At 43.5% G+C, this 19,809-nt stretch overlaps 2 protein-coding genes across 15 annotated transcripts; one reads left to right on the plus strand and one right to left on the minus strand.

The window, feature by feature from the left end:
• Positions 1 to 315: 315 nt before the first annotated feature.
• On the minus strand, positions 316 to 13,998 carry LOC119131993 (inositol polyphosphate-4-phosphatase type I A-like). 14 transcript variants are annotated; one of them, XM_037266931.1, is made up of 27 exons: positions 13,853 to 13,997; positions 11,487 to 11,570; positions 9,489 to 9,716; positions 9,200 to 9,244; positions 9,013 to 9,131; positions 8,824 to 8,940; positions 8,667 to 8,746; positions 8,491 to 8,602; positions 7,783 to 7,873; positions 7,483 to 7,630; positions 7,284 to 7,414; positions 6,881 to 6,985; positions 6,704 to 6,812; positions 6,510 to 6,527; positions 5,615 to 5,798; positions 5,327 to 5,542; positions 5,117 to 5,255; positions 4,871 to 5,008; positions 4,655 to 4,717; positions 4,424 to 4,596; positions 4,225 to 4,348; positions 4,086 to 4,153; positions 3,818 to 4,017; positions 3,536 to 3,633; positions 3,348 to 3,460; positions 3,116 to 3,270; positions 316 to 950 (listed from the first exon to the last, which is right to left on the minus strand). In XM_037266931.1, the coding sequence occupies exons 3-27, from the start codon at positions 9,592 to 9,594 to the stop codon at positions 818 to 820; spliced, it is 2,985 nt and encodes a 994-aa protein (XP_037122826.1). In that variant the 5' UTR covers positions 9,595 to 9,716; positions 11,487 to 11,570; positions 13,853 to 13,997; the 3' UTR covers positions 316 to 817. The 14 variants fall into 14 exon arrangements, with proteins under 14 accessions (XP_037122826.1, XP_037122793.1, XP_037122817.1 ...); XM_037266898.1 differs by having other exon boundaries at positions 5,615 to 5,801; XM_037266866.1 differs by lacking the exon at positions 316 to 950 and adding an exon at positions 1,099 to 2,604 and having other exon boundaries at positions 5,615 to 5,801; positions 6,704 to 6,809; positions 13,853 to 13,998.
• A 1,349-nt stretch (positions 13,999 to 15,347) lies between these two features.
• On the plus strand, positions 15,348 to 19,569 carry LOC119132103 (sodium/hydrogen exchanger 2-like). The gene is made up of 13 exons (XM_037267024.1): positions 15,348 to 15,751; positions 15,842 to 16,167; positions 16,257 to 16,394; positions 16,517 to 16,767; positions 17,231 to 17,448; positions 17,544 to 17,743; positions 17,824 to 17,913; positions 17,986 to 18,056; positions 18,127 to 18,294; positions 18,471 to 18,576; positions 18,775 to 18,891; positions 18,962 to 19,055; positions 19,131 to 19,569. The coding sequence occupies exons 1-13, from the start codon at positions 15,475 to 15,477 to the stop codon at positions 19,454 to 19,456; spliced, it is 2,382 nt and encodes a 793-aa protein (XP_037122919.1). The 5' UTR covers positions 15,348 to 15,474; the 3' UTR covers positions 19,457 to 19,569.
• The last annotated feature ends 240 nt before the right edge of the window (positions 19,570 to 19,809 follow it).

Here is a 19,809-nt window from a genome sequence, read left to right on the forward strand (position 1 = left end):
GGGGCGACTCATTTATGTTGAAAAATATTTATTATTAGTCGAAATTTGTAAAATTGTGGATAAATTGTACATGTTTGCAGAATTCTTCTTGCATTCATAAGGTTGGAGTCGATTTGAAGTTAACGAATTGACCGGCATCATGCAAGCGCGCCCTCGTGTGGCCATGAAATGTATTGCAGATAAAACTGTCACATCACGCTTCGTTCTTTTCAAAATTAGGTTTGGTTTACGATTTTAGCTCTGTCGTCAATACCCATGGTAACAAGCTTCCAAAAAATAAGACCAAAAAAGTAATATAAAGTCAAGTACAAGTAATATTTTGACCTTACAATGTCAGAGATCGTTTATTTACAACTGAATTGAAAATTGTGGAAAAAAACACATCTTTAAAGACATGTAACATGAAATTGACTCTAAATCACAATACACAAAGTGACTTTTTTTGAGAGCTCTAATTGCATTTAAGATACCTTTACATAAAAACTTAGCTAGAATGTGAGCAAAAAATAAAACACATTTCACCCTTCTTCCAATAATTTGATATTAGTGAAATGTAAAATAACACATACGACCAAATATAAATATTACCACCAATCTTTGTGACTGGTGAACGCATGTCATTTAGCTGAAGCAGTTTTTGCATCTGACCAAGAGTCACACATTATTTGATGACAAAACAAACACACCAGTGTAATCATATACATTTGGTGTGTGCACCCGTGAAAAAAAAATAGCAACCACAGTCCATAACCATGAAGGCTTTTTATGGCAAAGGCACTGTCCATCATTGGATTTTTTTTTTAACGTGAAGGCAGTGTTAGGTTTCCACCTTCCCGTAGGTGCCGTCGGGCGGTCGGTAGTGTCTCGGGAAGGCTTTGAGTTGCAGACAGTTGAAGGCGTACTTTCTGGAGCCCACGTTCTTCACAGTGTTCTCACGTCTGCAGCCCTCGCTGATGAGACAAGAAACAGATCATGAGTCACAAAACTGAAGTTGGGATGAAAGGTTTTTACAACTACACAATAGGAAAGCGGTTGTAAACATGAATGGGACATAAATCTATCAGCTATGGCAAATAAAAACACAAAATGGGCCTATAATTGAGCAATAGTGAATACAGCTTTATTGCAGAAGCGTCATGTTCCAGCTATAGTAGATCTTAAATATCCATACTTTCTTATCTAACAGCTTTGAAATACATTTTCTGTACAACAGCACTTTCTAATCAACAATGTCAAGACAATAAAAATAAACGATATATTTTGTATTTATGAGTCTTTTGAAATAATCTGAGAGGAAGCACGCGTGATGATTATGGATCACGCACAAATGGTTTCACTTAATTTTCTTTGATTTTCCAGAAATACTCAAAGGGTTTCTTGGAGGTAGTTCAGAACATGTGAGCAGACATAAAATAAAAATAAATACATATACTTCATTTGGACATTTCCAACAAATACAAATGTCAAAAGCAAGGTGCTAACTTTTGGGGAGGAACCTGACTACAAATTATTTTCATTGCCTTTTACATATTAGTCATGTGTCAAATTAAAAAGGAAAAAAAACAAACAAGAATGAGCAGTGCCGGTTTCCAGGCAACCCATCAGAGCAAGAACTGCCAAAATTGACACTCATTGAGCCTAGTTGAACTTTTACAAGGACAACTACAACATCACTATTAATCGGAGTAACAGTATTTTTGATTGTTCGGCTATTTTTACCCATTTTGCCCAGCGCTTGGGCAAGCTACATTGTCGCAACCTGGAACTTGCGTCTCGCTCGAAAGGCAGCAAAAGCAACAGCGTTGAGTTGCGCCACAAAATAAAATAATCCTTCATTCAATCGTCTACACAGCAACCAAAACTAGTGCATGTATTTTCACGAAACACATTCTTGCCTCCTCTGGCATCAATCAGAACCTTTATAATGTGCAAATGTGCATGAAGACAGGGACAAGTATCTATTTCAATGCCTTAAATGTCATATTTGTACAAACTCATCTATTGGTTGATTGCCAGTTTCGGGCAGAAGCTTTCAAATATGTAATACACAAACCATTAAGGTCACTTGACTTCATTTTCTGTATGCTGTTAATCATCCAAAGTGCTTTTCTAAACCGTAGTGGGCACACAGCAGGGTGACCAGAGTCTGACATGAAATAACTGCTGCATAATATGAACCCGTTCGCTCCCATTGACGGCCATAGACGTCAACGATTCATTTGAATTGGCCTGACAGTGAATGAGTTAAGATAGATCAGATCGGAACAAGATAATGTTTCCGGGAATGAGGCATCGGTTGTACATGCAGCAGAGTTAGCGAAGGACAATGGAACTGCTCCAGAACCACACCCCCTAGTGGTGGCTATTGCAATCACACCAAAATAATTGGGCTGGGCGTTACTGAACAAGGGATTCTCAGGCACTCAGCAGCAGCGGAGTCTTGCCAAGATAAAAGTCACGCTGAGGAAGATCCAAGCCACCAGGAGGTTGGGAGTGAGGGCCAGCAGGGGCAGCGAGTACAGGAGGCTGATGTCCAAGCGGTAGTCACGCACCGGCAGTAAACCACTCAGGTTCTTCTGGATCACACCCTCCCTCGTCCCAACGCTGAGGTGCGGCGGGGGCAGGAAGGGCAAGGAGACATGAATCATGAAAAAGGGGGCGGGGGGGTGACCAAAGAAGCGGCACGGGAGGAGCAACAAATCGACGGGAGGAGAGGAGGGCAAAATAAACACACAGTGGAGAGGTGACGCAATGAAAAGGCCCATGAAGGTTCTCGAAAAAAATAAATGAGTCGCATGATAGTCATAGGAAGAAGGAAGCGGGAAAAGAAGAGAAAGAGAGAGAAAACAGGAGACAATTCAGAAAGATGAATATTAGTAAATGTCAATATATTGGACTGTTGCTAAGATTCTCCGAGTAGACTTTTTTTTTTTTTTCATGCTTGGTGACTGATGAGGGAGTGTGGAGTGGAAAAAGGGGTGCGAGCTAAACAGAACTGCCGACTACTAGACCAGCTGGAACGCAATTCTGCTTTTTGCATTTGGTGCAATAAAATACTGTGAAAATCCACCCATAAATTTTATTTTTTTCTTTTTTTTAACTGTGTGTGTCTCACCTGCGCATACAGTCGAGCGCCTGAGTGAAGACCTGTGGCGCCATGCCGTGCTCGTGCTGCAGGATCAGGCATTGCTCCAAGGTGACCGACATGGCCGTGCGGTCCTTGGCGCTTTTGCAGCTTGTGAAACGAACCCCATTAAGCCGTCGACATATCTGAGATGAGCCGAGAAGACGGACCAATGAGCTAGAAAGTCTGCTAGCTAAAAATGAAGGCTTAAGAAGAAGTTCACCTCAGCCGCCTGCCAGAGGATGTCCACGTTCTTGTTTTTCCGGGCCTCCACGTTCTTCCCCAAAAACCTGAGCAGCTCCGGAAGGCAGGTCTGAGAACGAGACCTCGGCAGGCCTGCGCGTCGGGAAAAGACATTTTATTGGCGACGGAAGGCGTGACGTTTCTTTCGATGTATTGCCGAACGCTTACAGTCCTCGGGCAGGACTTCTTTAAACTGTTCGTAGTAAGAAATGAGCCTCGTCAAACTCTCCATGTTGATGAACTCCTGAAGGGACGTGTCTCCAAACCTGAAACATGCAAAGTCAGCTAAGCATCACTAGTGCTACCTTCATTTCAGAGTTCAAATTTATTGGGTCACCTAGTAGCGCTATTCATATGTCAAATCGATTTTGCCATTGACTTCAATTGATATGTCATCAATCCGTTCCAGCATTTTTGTATTCTTTGTACTATTTTGTACTCCTCACTCACTTCTCTGCCAGTGTCTGCTGCTCGTTGATGCCAACGTTGAAGTGCAGCGGCTGGACCCTCAGTAGCATGCCGCTCTGGATTTCCCGTGGCAACGCGTCAAACATGGTTGCCGGCAGAGGGATCCGGACATTGAAACCGTCGCGGTTACCCGTGATGATGGGCAGCATATCCGGGGCTGAGCTGCCCGTCGCCTGGGTGACCTTCAAACATCACGGTAAAATTTGTCAGGCGAGATATGCGGCGAGAACATCCTGAGGGATGCACACACCTTAAAGGTAACGTTTCGCAGATCCATGACGCCGACGCTCATGTCCTCCAGCATGGCCAGCTCTTCCCCTAAAGAAACGCACGCAGAACTTAAAAATACATTTTCTGATCATCTTGGAAAAATGTACCGCCGATTGTACCGTAGGTGCTGAGCAGTGACTCAAACTGAGCCAGCAAGCCGATGGTGTAAAGCTGCCGAAGGAATCCGTCATCACGTAGACAGTTCCTCAGTTTGATAATGAAGCCGCACACCAGAGCGGTAAGCTGCAACACGCACACGAAGATACACGTCAACACGTCGTGCGACCGCGCGACATGTCGCAGTCACGACGGACCGACCGCCTGGCAGAAAACGACGTCGCGGCGGTACTGCAGCGAGACGTTCATGGCGACGGTGGGGGCGACGTCTTGCATCAGGAGGAAGACCATGGACTTTTTGGCCTGCTCGCTCATCATGGCCACGCAGTCGGTGAGCGTGGTGAGGAGCGGGTACAGCGCCTCGCTCCATTCTCCTGGAATCGCAAATTGAGTCAGATTCACAGACATGGTTGAAAAGAAAACCGATCTTACCTGGGTACGCCTCCTCAACGTTGGGGCTTCCGTCGAGAGGAAGGGATGCGCGATTGGCGAGCGCTGTAAGTCACAGGAATGCGCAGAAAAATGAATGAGGACCTATTTGAGAACCGTTGCTCTAGAGAAAATGATTTTGGATGATTTTTCAAGAGTGACAGATTCCAAAACTTGGAGGTGAGGGAAATATAGAAACGGATGGATTGATAAACCTACAGGTTTTGGGGTCAAAGTTCACAGGGCATACGGATGAGAAGCCAGGCAAAGAGGATGATGATGGAGGCAATGATGAAGATGATGATGGACACTCTGAATTTCCCGGGTTGATCCAGAAAGCGCGTCTTTTCCCATCACCTTTGCACGCCAGAGATTTTGTCATTGCGCAATTTTTATTAAACTATTTGAGTCAAGTTTCCAGGCATCTTAATCAATATTTTGGTGGCAGACTTAACTTCGAGTTACCTTTCTTAACGCCGGCGCCCTGCAAGTCCGAGTGGGCTCTCGCTCGAACGGCGTCGTCGGGGTTTTCTTTTCGGAGCAGCTTGTCCACGCGCTGGATGATGCACTCTAGCGATTTGTCCACGTTTATCCACACTTTCTCCTGACGGCGAAGAGGCAGTTCCGTAAACGCAATTGCCAAATGCAAAAAATGTGAGTATGTGTGTCACGCACCCACTCCTCCTCATGCCAGTCGACGTGCAGCGACGATCGACCGCTGTTACCGCTCCACTTGGCGAGTAGCGTGTCCTGGTCGTTGCGGAGGACGACTTGTTCCGACTCGGCGGAGGGAGACGATTTGGAGGCGACGTACTCGGGCCGAGCTGCATTCAGCGCCTGAATGGCCGAGGCGAGCAGCTTACAGTCGCAAACCGTCACCAGCTGTCGAGTCTGAGCGGGGAAATATCACGCCAGGTCATGTGATGGTCACGTGGCGATCGTTTGGACACGCTGGTCGAGTACCTTATCGGCCAGCGTGGCGAGCGTCCTTTCCAGCGCGCTAACCGAGCGTTCCTTGGCGGCTCTGGAAAGTCTCTCGGCGTAATAGTTGACTTGCGTTTTCAGGGTGTTGACGTGGGCGATGATCTCTTTGGCTCGAAGCACATCCTGAGGAATGAAGACGATAGACTGCGAGCTGGACAGGGCGCTGCTGCAGAGAGCAAACATCCCGTTTTAGAAACTTGTTTCGGACCCAATGGCTTAGATTCTCTACGGTTTACTTATTGGGATATGGCAGGGGTGTCCAAAATATGGCTCGGGGGCCATTTTAGTCCACCTTCCATTTTTTTGGCCAGATACTCAAAATAATATTTAATGCAGCCTGCAACAAAAAAGCGAGACTAAAAAAAAAAAAGAAAAATGTTGCCTTTTCACCTTTAACAGAAAGCAGTTTTTCAAAACAACTTTAATATATTTCGAATGTATAAAATTGCTTGATGGGCTATTTTTTTTTGCATGTTTAATGAATTCAAGCTGAAGTGTATTTTTCGCTTTTCTTGTATGTGGCCCTCAGAGTAAAACGATTGGACACCCCTGGTAAACTAGAGTCACACACAAAAATATATCTTATATTATTAATAATAAATGATTCTAAAAATGCTTATTACGCACAGTAAGTATTTCCATAGCAGGCACATCAGATGACATGCACATCAATCCAAACACACTTCAAATCAGCTCAATTTTGACATTTGGACCATTTTTTAAATTCCCCAAACATAGCACAAAAGTTTAGCTCTAAATTGCCTAGAGGTGTGAACGTGAGCACGTGATTGGCTGTTGGGTCGTGTGTGAATGCGGCGTGATGACTGCTTGGTGCACAAACACAAACAAAACGAAAAGAAGCAAAGCAACTCACCAAAGCTCCTCATATGCGCTGACCACAAAAGTCACAAAAACAAAACTATTAAAAGGGAAGCTTGGGGAAAAGAAAAATGCAGAAATAACGCAATAATTCACAAAGTAAACTGACTGGAGCCAAATGATAAACTGAGTGAATTGAAAGGAAAATATGATTTTGTGATCTTTTTCGCAAACAGTTTGTGAACTTACTGTTTTTTCGCCTCCTCAAATTTTTGGGTGAGTTTCCTCAAGCCGCCGTTTTTAAACCCTTGGCAGTGTGCAGCCGGCGCCCCGACGGTGACGATATCGTAAGTGTCTTCTAGAAGGAAACGAAACGTGAGTCCGACATGACCAAGATAGCGAGCGAGTCCTGTATGCGGTTCTGACCGAAGCCCAGATCATCCTGCACCCTCATCCTCTGAATGTGCAAATTGGTAGGCATGAACTCCATCTTCTTGTCGGCTTTGCGGCTGCTGGCTTTGAATGACGGGCCTGGCGGGGGGGGGGGGGGGGAGCGAGATAGAGATAGCGGCTACAGTCTCATCGTACATTAAGCAAAAAAATAATCATCTGATGGATTGCCAATCAATTTTGCGGTGGGGATCGGGCACGAGGCCAAGATAAGAACCGTAACGCCGATCCTTAATCCCAATTTTCTCAGTCAATAATGCCGATGACTTTTTTCAGAGATAAGATTGGCGTCTCCTGAGCGTGCTAATTTTGCTCACGGATTTGAAAGCTGTTCTGCTTCTCTTTTTGTGCAATATACAGCAGCGAATAATATTCCAACCTCTGTAGTTTCCGAGGTCAGTCAGCGTTTCTTGATACGAGGCCGTGGCCGTTTGGTAGTGTGAGACGATTTGTCGTCGGAGGTTCTCCCAGCAAGGCGACAACTCTCCCAGCTCCTGCAGCTCGACGACACTGCCGTGGGAAAATATTCAAATATAACGTCGCCTTCCAATACAAAGCAATCTTCAAGCGTGTGGTACCGGGCCGCGTCCTCCTCCAGTAGTAATTTGACAAACTGCTTGGGGACGTTCACGGAGAGGATGCTCTCGGCCATCTGTTCCAGCACCCTCAGGTGGTTGCCGTCCGTTGTTGGGAGGCGGTACATTCTGGACATGGTGCCGCCGAATACTGAGGAGATGAAACATTATAATGTGTTATTTTTAGAGCCTTCCTGACACTCGTAGGAGAAATCGATACACTCCTGGATAATATGTGCTGCAGACATCGATCGTGTGTGAAATGGAAAATGGTGACATTTCTACCGAAGGACCTCGTCATACCTGCACGCAAGAGGCTGTCTCTGCATAGTGAGGCGTACTTGATTCGAACTCCCATCGCCTCTGCGAGGCTCTCGTCCACCGGCAGCACCGTCTACAGCAGGGGTGACAAAGTCATTTTTGTCACGGCCCGCATTATAGTCATACTAGCGTTGAAATCAGAGAGTAGTAAAAACTGTTCCAATATTTTAAAAAGACAAATGGTAGTAAAAATTGCAAGCAATATTGTTTTTTGTTTTTTTTAAAGTGGAATTTGTCACATAAAATGATGTGGCGGGCCGTATCTGGGCCCCCGGGCCTTGAGTTTGACACCTATGGTCTACAGCTTGGGTGTCAAACTCGTTTTTGTCGCCGCCCGCATCGTAGTCATAGTTTCCTTCGAAGGGCCATTATGACCGTCAACAAACTGATGAATAAGTTTGAAACTGGAGACTAGTAAAAACTGTTCAAATATTTTTAAAAGATAAAAGGTAACAAAAATTGCTAGCAATATCTGTATTTTTTTTAAAGTGAAGAAAATGTGTAACTTTAGTATTGACAGATGAAGTTGATGCACAATTTGTCTTCGGAAGCAAACATAAAATGACGTGGCGGGCCGTATGTGGCCCCCAGGCCTTGAGTTTGACACCGATGGTCTCTACAGGGAACTATGAAGGAAGTGGCTCGACGATACACTTCGTAAGTGACTTCTGGTGTCTTTCTGCATCCTACCCGGCCGTTGATCCCATCTGGAAGGCGACTGACGGCAAGTCTCTGATCCGATCTCTCTTCCATCTTCCACGCGGCCACTGTGATATTCCCCACACGCTTGTTCTCCGCCGACCTGTGCGTCGAAATCGATGTAGCCAGAACGCGAGCGGCTCGGAAGAATACTTCACACGTGTTACCTGAGCTCCATCTCTAGTCTGTGGTCTTTGTCCTGCAACAACTCCTTCACGGGGAAAAGTGCCGAGCCCAGCATGTACATCTTAACGGAGGCAAAAAGAAAATAATTTGAGTTCCTCGTGCGAGTAACCGGGACGACTGCGAGCGCGGATGTCACACCGTGCCCTGGGTACGATCCTTCACGTCGTAGACGGCCAGTTTGACCTGCGTCTGATGGTTGATGTTGGAATCCTGGAAGAAGGCGATGCTGCTGAGGAAGATGGGGTTGCTCGTACCCTGTTGACAATATTATTCAGTACCTCGAAAACATGCCTCGGCGAGTCGCTCTGTGCAATGTACGAGTATCACCTCTATGACTTCCGTCTGGGCGTGTTTGGTCCAGAAAGCCTGTGGAGGTGTTGTGCAGCTCACCGCTACGAAAGCGTTGGGTTTACGATCCAAAGCAGGATTCAGGAGTTCTGCGCAAGCTGCCGGATAACACGCGCAGTCAACAATTACCCCGGCAAACGAATCGAGACAAATTTTTTGGACTCACCGATACTGAACTCCAGCACAGGTTCATCTGGGTCTTGACTATTTCCTGGAACACAATGTAGGACCTCACATGAATGCAGCTGCAGATAAGTCAAATATGGACAAACAATGGTAATGCTTTGGCGCCATCTGGTGGCATCTCACTGTCAATTATTGTACTTTAAAGTGAGTTTAGGAATTTAATTCAGTCGTAACTAGTGCTTTGACGCCATCCTGCGTTGTCAATGAACTTAATGTCTTCTTTATATGACATATTGTTCAACAATGAACGTAATCTCCATCTCGCTTACCTGCTAGCGCCAAGCCGATCATCTCACTGGACAACTGGAACGTGTTTGCCCGGTAGACTGACCACGGCCTCTGGGCCCGGCCGGCGCGCTCTCTGCCCCCTGACATGTTGGTTCGGGAGGAGGCGCTGATGGCAGGAGGCCCGAAGTCTTAAGTCTGAGCCGTCACACACTCCCATGTGATTTGCTCGCCTACCCAGTCAGGAGTCACAATTTCGTAGGGAAGATGATCTTTCTACATGACAAAAAAAGAACAGTGCAGTTTACAATGAAACGTAATGTACCAGTTAGGCGGAAATATTTTGTTGTGTTTCTGGGAACATTTCAAATCTCAGCTCCATTCTCACAGCCCCGACTCTGCTTGCAGACAAAAAAAGAGGAACACGTCAGACCACAAAAGGAGTTGGTAAACAAAAAAGGAAGAGCTTGTGAAACTGCGATACAGAAAAAGAGTTTTGTCCACACAGTCCAAGTCAGCTCAAGCTCAAGTGGAAGCTAAGTGAAGATAAAAAAAAAAAAAAAAGAGACTAAAACACAAACCACACTACAGTACTATCCAAATTTAATTTTCAACTTTTAAATTTCTTCAGGCCGTAAAGCGCAAACAGTATTCAAGATGAATAATGTGTGCAGTATCTAAAGCACACAAAATATTCTTCAGGCAGCACGCGCTAATATTTATATTACATGCTGCTCCAACCCAAACATTCATTACATCGACAAACACAAGTCATGATGTGAACAAATTTTTTTTTTTTTGCATTTTACAGAAAATGTACAGGACCGTGTATTTAATGTTTGAAAGAAAAAATTCCTTAGGTTGAGAAGGATTTATGTCAAGTGTGCTTCTAGGTTAATCGCTGATGGCCTACTTCCTGATAACTGGTCCACGCAGAACTCTCGTTCCAGTTTGACTCACAACATCTATTAAGGCCAGTGGACCGGAAAAGACGTACAATTTGATACATTTTAGCTGGTAAGACAGTGGATATAAAAATTAAATAGATGACTGTGTTTAAAGTACATGGTTTCAATCATTCATTCAGTGCTGAGGGGGGGGAGCAAAAAGTGGCCATACAAGGGCGCTTCAAATCCTTGCTTCAAGTGTGTGTATACCTTTTGGAGGCACATGCGCTCAGGATTTACGGTCAATGGAAAATCTGGGACACACTCTTTCATTTTCTACGACTTATCCCTGTTCAGAGTCCAGGGTGAGCTGGAGCCCATCCCAACTAACTGGCCGCCAAACATTAGCAAATATAGATAGATGTGCATTTGTTCACATTTACACCTATTTTTCTATATGATATGATATGGTATGATATTATGTTATGTTATGTTATCTTATGTTATAATATATTATGTTATGTTATATTATATTATATTATGTTATGTTATAATATATTATGTTATGTTATATTATATTATGTTATGTTATATTATATTATGTTATGTTATATTATATTATATTATTAATAATATAACACATATAGTATATATAATATAATACTATTATATACAGTACATGTTATATTATATCTATATTATATTTAGCCTATTTAAAGTCGAGAGCATGCACATTTCCGGGGGGTCATGGAAACATTGAAAACATGCAGCACTTACTGCGGCTTGTGGGGCGTCCTCTACAATGTTTCTCTTTTATTTAGCGGTCATGAAGTTCGCCTCTAACATGCTTTCCTTTTTGAAACTGCTTTGTGACTCACGTGTAGAAGTGTGTGTGTGTGTGTGTGTGTGTTTCTGTGTGTGTGTGTGTCAGTGTGCTTGGAGCGCGTCCAGTTCACCAAACATGGTAATGAGATTTTTTTTTACTGGGTTGTCTTTGGCAAAATGAGCAAGGTGAAGTCAGCTTCATCTTCTCCTAAATCTGCTACTTCTTACTTGAAAAATGCACTTGTTGCTTTACGAATTACCTCACATTTTCATTAATATGATTTTCTTTTTTCTTTAAAGAAAGATGAAATAAATGTGGCAGTATCTTACAATATTGAAGAGATCTTTTTTTTTTTTTTCCCCGGGAGGTGAAAGGGGCAACTGAAGAGCAGGGTGGTACGGGGGGGTCACGATCTGATGAGAAAACACAAGGCAAGCTTTAGAATTCATGACAGCTTACATGTTGACAAAAGTGAAAAGTTCCCCCTGCAAAAAGTGTCCCCCCCCCCCCCTCCCTCACGTTAGTTGAAGCTAATACTTAGCGCACTGTGTGTGCCATCTGCGAGCTCATTAGACTCGAGCATGAATAATGTCTTTGGACAGACAGAGCAGCTGTAAGCCTTTCACATGATAATGACCATCGCCGAGCTCCAACCATCACGCCGAGTCACGCCTCTGGAAAAGGAACCCGTCCTACTCTGTATGCGTAGAGCTATCTCGTTCCCAGGGATATATTTATTTCATTGTTTGCTGACACATATTTGCTCAAGTCCGCGGCTCTTTGTATGTTGGAAGCCTCGGTCTGCTACGTGACGTGAAGCTATGTAATAAATGTGTTCTATTTTTGCCCATTGAGTTTTTTCTAAAAACGAAAGGAGGAATTTTTCCGGTGCCGATGTCCGATAAAACCCGATTAGCATTTATCAATCCAAATGCATGCAGTCACTGTCCCGGCAGCTGCTAGCAACCACCATGATGATGCACTTTCCTTAAAATGTCCAAACAAAATGTCCGGATGCCAACATGGGGTCATGATCAGCGTGAATCAGTGTCGCATGACAGCTTCCATCTCGGGCACGTCGCCGAGGATGCCTCCTCTCGCCAACCGTGGATGTAAACAAAGTCACGTTGCCGAGAGCCTCGGGAGGCAAAGACGGAGCTGCGGTCTCAGAACCTCTCGTCTTCCTCTGACACGCCAGCGGCCGGCCCGGCCTTTTAACTCTTTCACTTCGGCAAAAACGACATCACGTCATAAATTGATCTATTAGATTAGATTAGATTAGATTAGATTGGATGGATGGATGGATGGATGGATTATATTATCAGAATACAGTTACAGGAACACCTGCAGGTTATTTTTTTCCACATTTTGGGTGATGCGCCAGCACGCATGCACACACAGCTTTGATTTCTCATTTTTCAATCCACCCCCATCCCCCTCGACACTCATTAATGATTCATTAGACCGGACCCTGAGAGATCCAGTATCATCGTTCTGTTTCTGTGTCACAGTCCCTCAGCTAACAGATGTATTATATTAATTCCTGATACCATATATATATTGTTTTACTCTCATGTATAAAAAAGAGTTAGGGTTTCAAGCCAGGGTTGCAAATTTGGGTTAGGGTTTCAAACTAGGGTTAGGGTTTCAAACTAGGATTAGGGTTTCAAACTAGGGTTTAAAGGTAGGGTTAGGGGTTCAAACTAGGGTTAGAGTTTCAAACTAGGGTTAGAATTTCAAACTAGGGATTCAAACTAAGGTTAAGGTTTCAAACTAGGCTTTCAAACTAGGGTTAGGCCCTAACCTATGACGGTTTTAAACTAAAAAACTAAATGATTGATTAAAAAATGTTTTACTTTCCATGCCTTTAAAACATAGGCCCTCATTAAAAATTGACATACATAACTTATGATTCAATTACTGTATGATCCCTAACATGTCAGAAAATAGCCCAAAAATGTGATAAGTGTTTTTCGAAAGTCAAATCACATTTTTGAATTTTGATTCGACATGTTCCTCCTATCATCGTTGGTTAGCACATCCGCCTCATAATTTACCGTTCGATTGCGGTGGGTGTCAACTTTTCATGATCTCCCGAGAGATATTGTCAAAATTGTAAAAATTCAAACTATAAACAAGCACAACAGCATTTTGGTTCATGTTCACCTCAATGACCTTCACGGTGAAACCCACTGAATGATCAAAACTGGCAGAGAAACGTGTTGCATTTCACATCATTCCAAGGATGTAAAAAAAATCATCATTGCCACCTCGCACGCACGCTCGCACACTCATGCACAGAAACAACAAGAGAAAAACAAACAATAGTATCCCAGGAGGATAAAATAGTGTTTCCTAAGTTACGTAATGGAGCTAAAGACTGCGACCTGGCTGACACAATGCAGGCAGGCACAAACTGCAACTACAGAATTGAGTCATTTCCTGCCAGGGACTCATCACCAAATCCGTTTTCATGCATGTTTGACCTTCCATTTTCCGAGGTTAATTACGCAAATGACATGCATAAACAACACAACTCGACAGGGAACATGTCAACAATACAAAACGACTGAAATGTGCGAACAAGCTCCTTTTTCAAAGATGTAAACACGAAAGCAACAACACAGGAAAAGCGACATCACATCGACTAAGATATTATTTAAGTGCAAATAAGTGCTGTGTGGTAATTACTTACATTCTGCTTTTCATTACATAGTAGATTATCCTCGTAAAATATGGGAAAATATTGTAATTTGGCGTCGGGACGTCTTTCCGACTGCGGCAGAAGTGACAGGCAGCCGAACGGGCTAGTTCCGCCTCCTGCGTGACATCAGGTGACGTCATCACGTACAAGAAACGTCACTTTCTTTCGTATGTATCAGAGGTTATCAACCGGTGGTCCGCGGCCTTCTAGTGGTCCGTGGGGGATAGTGCAGGTGGGCTGCGAAATTGGAAATAAATGTAACGGTTTTAAAAATAAAGTTGATTCATTATTTAGACTTGATTAGTTTTCCAGCTAATTTTGTAAATTCATTTACCCATTCAAATGATGTCAAATGTAGCTGAGATTCCCAAAATAGACATACAGTTGAAAATAAATTGCCTGTATAGGTCTATCCTCGTTCAGTGCAAAATAATAAAAATATTCCGCCGAAGCAGTGGTCCCTGAGTTGCTTCTTGATTATAATGATGGTCCCTTGGACAAAACCAGTTGAAAACCCCTGGTATATATGTGTTCATTATACAAATAGAAAATTTGAGTGTCTATATGCTAAACAACTCTTAAATAAAATTAGAAAAAAAACAACAACCTAAAACAAAACAAACAAAAACAAAATACAAATTTAATGTACCAAAGTGCCAATTCTAAAAATGAACTAAAATAAATACTAATTTGCTGATAATTACAGTACAGCAAAACTTTTACACACAAATACTCAGTCTATAATTACAGTATAACTACGGCCTACATACAGTAACGTAGTAGGTCTAGGTGTTCTGTCATAGTTCATAAGGTGTATTTATATTATTGCAAGCAACTGAAACATTGTGCATGGCTTAGTAAAGGACGAGGAAACATTGTACTCTAAATCCCCCACCCCACCCAGATTTTTATTAAAACTGTCCATTTTTTTCGAGGAGGTGTATTGAGACAGAAGTCGTGATCTATGAGGTGTCAATCATTTGCCTCACGCTGCCCTCGTTTTCTTGCCTTTTGCTGACAAAAAAAAAAGTTATTTTCATGCGTTTTGTATTTTATCCTGTTTACCCCCCAAATTGTGATTCTTTTATGTACCACTAGAGGGAGCCCGATTACCACAATTGCAACACTTTGAAAGTCACTGCAGCAAAATTTGCTAGTGTCCTGCTTTCCAGTCAGTCTTGCTAAAGTTTGGTTTGAATTACTCTCCTCTTGCACCATCCTGTGGGCAAGAGTTGTAATTTGAAGTCTACCAACTTGAATCTTAGCAGTGCTGAATTGGTGTCCAGTGCTTGATCCATTTTTTTAATTATGGCTAAATTTTAGACTTATTCAGACTGAGAGCTGGAACAGCATGTGGGAAAAGGGAAACAATATAAAACGTCCCAACAATGCTTTGCCACACCTTGGAGGCAAGGCACTTGTTACCAACAGGTTGAACAACAGTTGAAACTAAAATTGCATTTCACTTGAGTCGCCTCAGAGAGAGGAGTTATGTTATTGAAAATGCATCTGCAAGTTTTTTCATAACTGAAATGGAGTATGTCAGCCCATTTTGTGTTTTTTTGTTCACCGGTTGCTGCCATTTGATTTGTCCGGACTTGTGATTTGCAGAAATGCGCGGCCCGGATCTGATTGACGGACAAACTTTACGAGCGCTCCTTCTTTTGTCTCTCTGCTGTTATGGAGGAAAATGTGAAATTGAAAATTCGGAATCTTCAGCGACAACCGGCTCGCCGATCGTCAAACCTTTCCTCGATGAAATTGAGCAACCTCAGGCCTTCCCTGATGAGGAGAGGGCCAATTTACCCGTGTTTACTATGGACTATCCTCGGGTACAAATCCCCTTTGAATTCACGCTCTGGGTGCTGCTGGCCTCCTTTGCCAAAATTGGTAAGTTCGATTATTTTTTTTTTTTTACTGTGCATTATATCTTTAAAGAATTTTTTTTATAGAGCAAACAACTTCATCCTGTTTCCCCAGGTTTCAATATTTACCACAAAATCACAATCTGGATCCCCGAGTCCTGCTTGCTGATTTCCATCGGCCTTATCGTCGGTGCCATCATGCACTCGGTTAAAGAAGAACCGCCAGCCGTGCTCGACTCCAACGTCTTCTTCCTCTACATGCTCCCGCTCATAGTCTTGGAAAACGGCTACTTTATGCCCACGAGGCCATTTTTCGAGAACGTGGGCACGGTTCTGTGGTTTGCCGTGGTGGGAACTCTGTGGAACAGCATTGGCATCGGCCTTTCGCTCTACGCCATTTGTCAGTGTGAAGCCTTTGGAGTTCAAGATATCAACCTGCAGGTTAGTCGTGCAACGAGGGAGTGTCAGGTGGATCGGGTTAAAAAAAAAAAATGCAATTTGATCTGTTGACGTTTTTGCTCCCCTGTCAGGAAAATTTGCTATTTGCTTCCATCATCTCCGCTGTTGACCCCGTGGCTGTGCTGGCCGTGTTTGATGACATCGATGTTAACGAACAGACACACATTGTCATATTTGGAGAGGGACTTTTTAATGATGCTGTCACTGTGGTGAGTGTCCTGCTTTCTTTTCTATTTATAGCGCGTGACACAAATCAATTTTGTTTGATGAAAAGCTTCTCGTTGACCTGCACTGATATTAATTGGACTATTTTTTTTTTTTGTTATGACAGGTACTTTACAGCATGTTCTCCTTTGTGGCGGACATGCCAAGCTTTGAATCCTCCGATGTGTTTTTGGGCACGGCTCGGTTTTTGGTTGTGGGGGTCGGAGGCATCCTCTTCGGCCTTGTGTTTGGCTTCATGGCGGCGTTCACTACACGTTTCACGCACAACGCACGGCATATCGAGCCCCTCTTTGTCTTCATGTTCAGCTACTTGGCTTACCTGGCGGCTGAGCTCTTTGCCATTTCCAGCATTCTCGCGTAAGTAGAAACCAAAAAATTTGCATCCTGCTCCAGTTGTTTACTCACACAGTTCCATTTGCTACTGTAGTGAATAGCTCATGAGATTGTCATCTATGAAACTCCAGATTCTCGTGGACTGACGGAACATGTCGAACTTGCTCTTCCTCTTTCAAGGAGGTGGAAGTTCAATGCGATTTGTAAACGTTGCCTAAACACGACGAAGCATGCACTGTTGCGGTTTGATTTTTTTTTTTTAGTGCCCCGGTTGCACGCACCCATGTCATGAAACCAAATATCTTTTTAGTTATTTTTTAAATAATATAATATAATATAATATATATAATATAATATATATTTAAAAATAATAATTATAATTAAATAAGAAATATATAATATATTTTTTAATATTGCTAAACAAAATTTGTTTTCTTTCCATAAAATCAACACTTTCTATTTTTCCACATTTCCCGTCCCCCTGCAGAATTATCACATGTGCAATCGCGATGAAGTACTACGTGGAGGAGAATGTGTCTCAGAGATCCTGCACGACCATCCGCCACGTGATCAAGATGTTTGCCACCATCTCTGAAACGCTCATCTTCTTCTTCCTGGGGGTGATTACCATCACGACCGAACACGAATGGAACTGGGCCTACATCCTGTTCACGCTCCTGTTTGCCCTCCTCTGGCGAGGAATCGGTGAGTGCAGACCAAACGCATCCATCCAATTTTAAACATTTGTTTGAGCAGTAACAAACCCCCCCCCCCCCCCCACCCCCCCCCCCTCCCTGCAGGCATTTTGGTTCTGTCCCAGATCATAAACCCATTCCGGACCATCCATTTCACATTTAAGGACCAGTTTGGTCTGGCCTACGGAGGCGTTCGAGGGGCCATCTGCTTCGCTTTGGTCTTCACTCTCCCTGACACCATCAACCGGAAGAATTTGTTTGTCACCGCTTCCATCGCCATCATCATCTTCACCGTGTTCATCCAGGTGGGGGCCGTCGCTAGACTGCTGTTACTTGTCAATATGGAGTCATGTAAATCCGAATCGTTTTCGTTTTCTCGTGGCAGGGTATCAGCATTCGTCCAATCATTGAATATATAAATATCAGGAGGACCAATAAAGACTTGGGCACCATCAACGTAGGAATACACAACAGGGTAAGCCTCTTTGCATCCATTTAATCATTTGATTTGCTTTGCTTGCTTCATATGATTCAAATTTGTTCCAAGGTGATGGAGCATATTGTTTGCGGCATTGAGGACTTGTGCGGCCAATGGAGTCACTACTACTGGAAAGACAAGTAGGCTCGTAAATAAATAATGAAGGCTGGAATCTATTCAGTGATACAATTCATTTTGTTGCAAGCTCAGGTTTAAAAAGTTCAACGATCGCTTTTTGAGACGCATCCTGCTTCGAGACAACAGGGCAGAGTCAAGCATCGTGTCTCTGTACAAGAAACTTGAACTGCAGACGGCCATTGATTTGCTGGACACACCTGTGGGCGACCTGAGTGCCGCGCCGTCCATTGTGTCGCTTCAGTAAGTTTAAAAAAATGCTAATATATTTTAATTTTTTAATTTTAATTTATTTGTATTTCTTTTTATTTATTCGTATTTAATATTTTTGAAATTAGTTCTTTCTTGATGTACTTGAAATCTTGAAATACAAATTTTGTAATGAGTAATTATCCCTGGCTGTTCATTTTCCTCACCAGCGACGAGAGGAGGAATTCGCCGCAACCCAAAAAGAATTTGCTGGCTGCAGACGTGAGGAATATGCACGACATCCTGTCGAAGAACATGTACAAGATAAGAGAGAGGGTAAGCTGAGTGTTTCCAATTTCAAGGCCTGTTTTCAATTCAAACCGTCATTATTATAATTATTGATAGTCTCTTCATAAATACCATTATTTTCTATCCACAATATAGAATTAAAAATAATTTATTAATCAGTAGCCAATTAGTAGATGTCAGTTCCAAAGCTTACCGTAACCACTCCTCCACCTACCCCCTACCCAGACGACGGCTTACACCAGCATACTCAACCGGCCCGACAACGGCCGAGCCCGGGAGATTTTGATCCGCCGACATCCGAGCATCAGACGCAGCCTCCGATCGGCAAGCCACCGAGACCCGGTAGTGAGACACACTGACCTCAAGCAGAACCCAAAACTACTTCATCCCGTGCTAATTCTTCTTCTTGCAGCCTGCTCAGAATATCGCCAAATCGCAGAAGTACTTTTCCCTGCAGCCGGGAGTGGATCCGGAGGTTGCTTTTGCACTCAGGAGACGAAGCCATGGTGGGTTCATCGAGATTCAACGTTTTTGATCCAAAAGTGACTTGCTTATTTTATGATCCTGTCCATGTGTTTCAGTAATCGATGATCACCTCGGCCGCCACGGTGGACACTCCCCCTCCAGCTCCATAATTTCTCTGAGAAGGCTGAACACTGTTGAGGAGTCTCCTGGGGTGGACGTTTTGGATGAGAGGAACCCCGGTGGTCGGCCAGTCGCAAAACCAGGTAGACTCAGTAGTAAGTCGGACCAACCTCCAGGGAGAACGGAAGCGACTGTGGCTCCGCCTCCTTTACCAGTCCCGCCTGGCTGGGTTCCCGACAACCAGAACATCAACGAGAGTAGGACTGGAGATCCACTACTCGGACACTTGCCACAGGGGCCTCAAGGTTCTGGAAGATCATGAGAGCTTGAACTTTCTTCCTGGGACTTTCACCATGTGACATCAGAGGTTTACTAATAAAGTTTTACGAAATGAGATCACTGCCATGTACATCGCCTCATCATTACAAGCGTGTGGTGAAAATGAATTCCACAATGATCTGGCTCTGCCCTAAAGTGTGATGTCTTCCATCTTGCTTCCACAACTCTTAATGGAAATGAGTAGTTTGCAGTCTGCAATCCAGATAATTGACATAATGACATAACGGCTCTATTCAACACTTTAGCCCTGAGGCCCAAATGGGCCAGACGGACTGGACGGTCTGATTAAAGTCGCTGATGAGGTTTTAATTTGATTTTCTTTAATATATCAGGTGG

Source organism: Syngnathus acus, chromosome 2, assembly GCF_901709675.1.
Source record: "Syngnathus acus chromosome 2, fSynAcu1.2, whole genome shotgun sequence".
Classification (NCBI taxonomy): Eukaryota; Metazoa; Chordata; class Actinopteri; order Syngnathiformes; family Syngnathidae; genus Syngnathus; species Syngnathus acus.

Coding starts and splice junctions, on each gene's coding strand:
- LOC119131993 (XM_037266819.1), bottom strand. CDS start 9,594: ATGTCAGGGGGCAGAGAGCGCGCCGGCCGGGCCCAGAGGCCGTGGTCA. Junction 8,603..8,666: donor AGACTAGAGATGGAGCTCAG/GTAACACGTGTG, acceptor TTCGACGCACAG/GTCGGCGGAGAACAAGCGTG. Junction 7,631..7,782: donor AGACAGCCTCTTGCGTGCAG/GTATGACGAGGT, acceptor TCATCTCCTCAG/TATTCGGCGGCACCATGTCC.
- LOC119132103 (XM_037267024.1), top strand. CDS start 15,475: ATGCGCGGCCCGGATCTGATTGACGGACAAACTTTACGAGCGCTCCTT. Junction 17,744..17,823: donor TCTTCACCGTGTTCATCCAG/GTGGGGGCCGTC, acceptor TTCTCGTGGCAG/GGTATCAGCATTCGTCCAAT. Junction 18,295..18,470: donor CCGTCCATTGTGTCGCTTCA/GTAAGTTTAAAA, acceptor TTTCCTCACCAG/CGACGAGAGGAGGAATTCGC.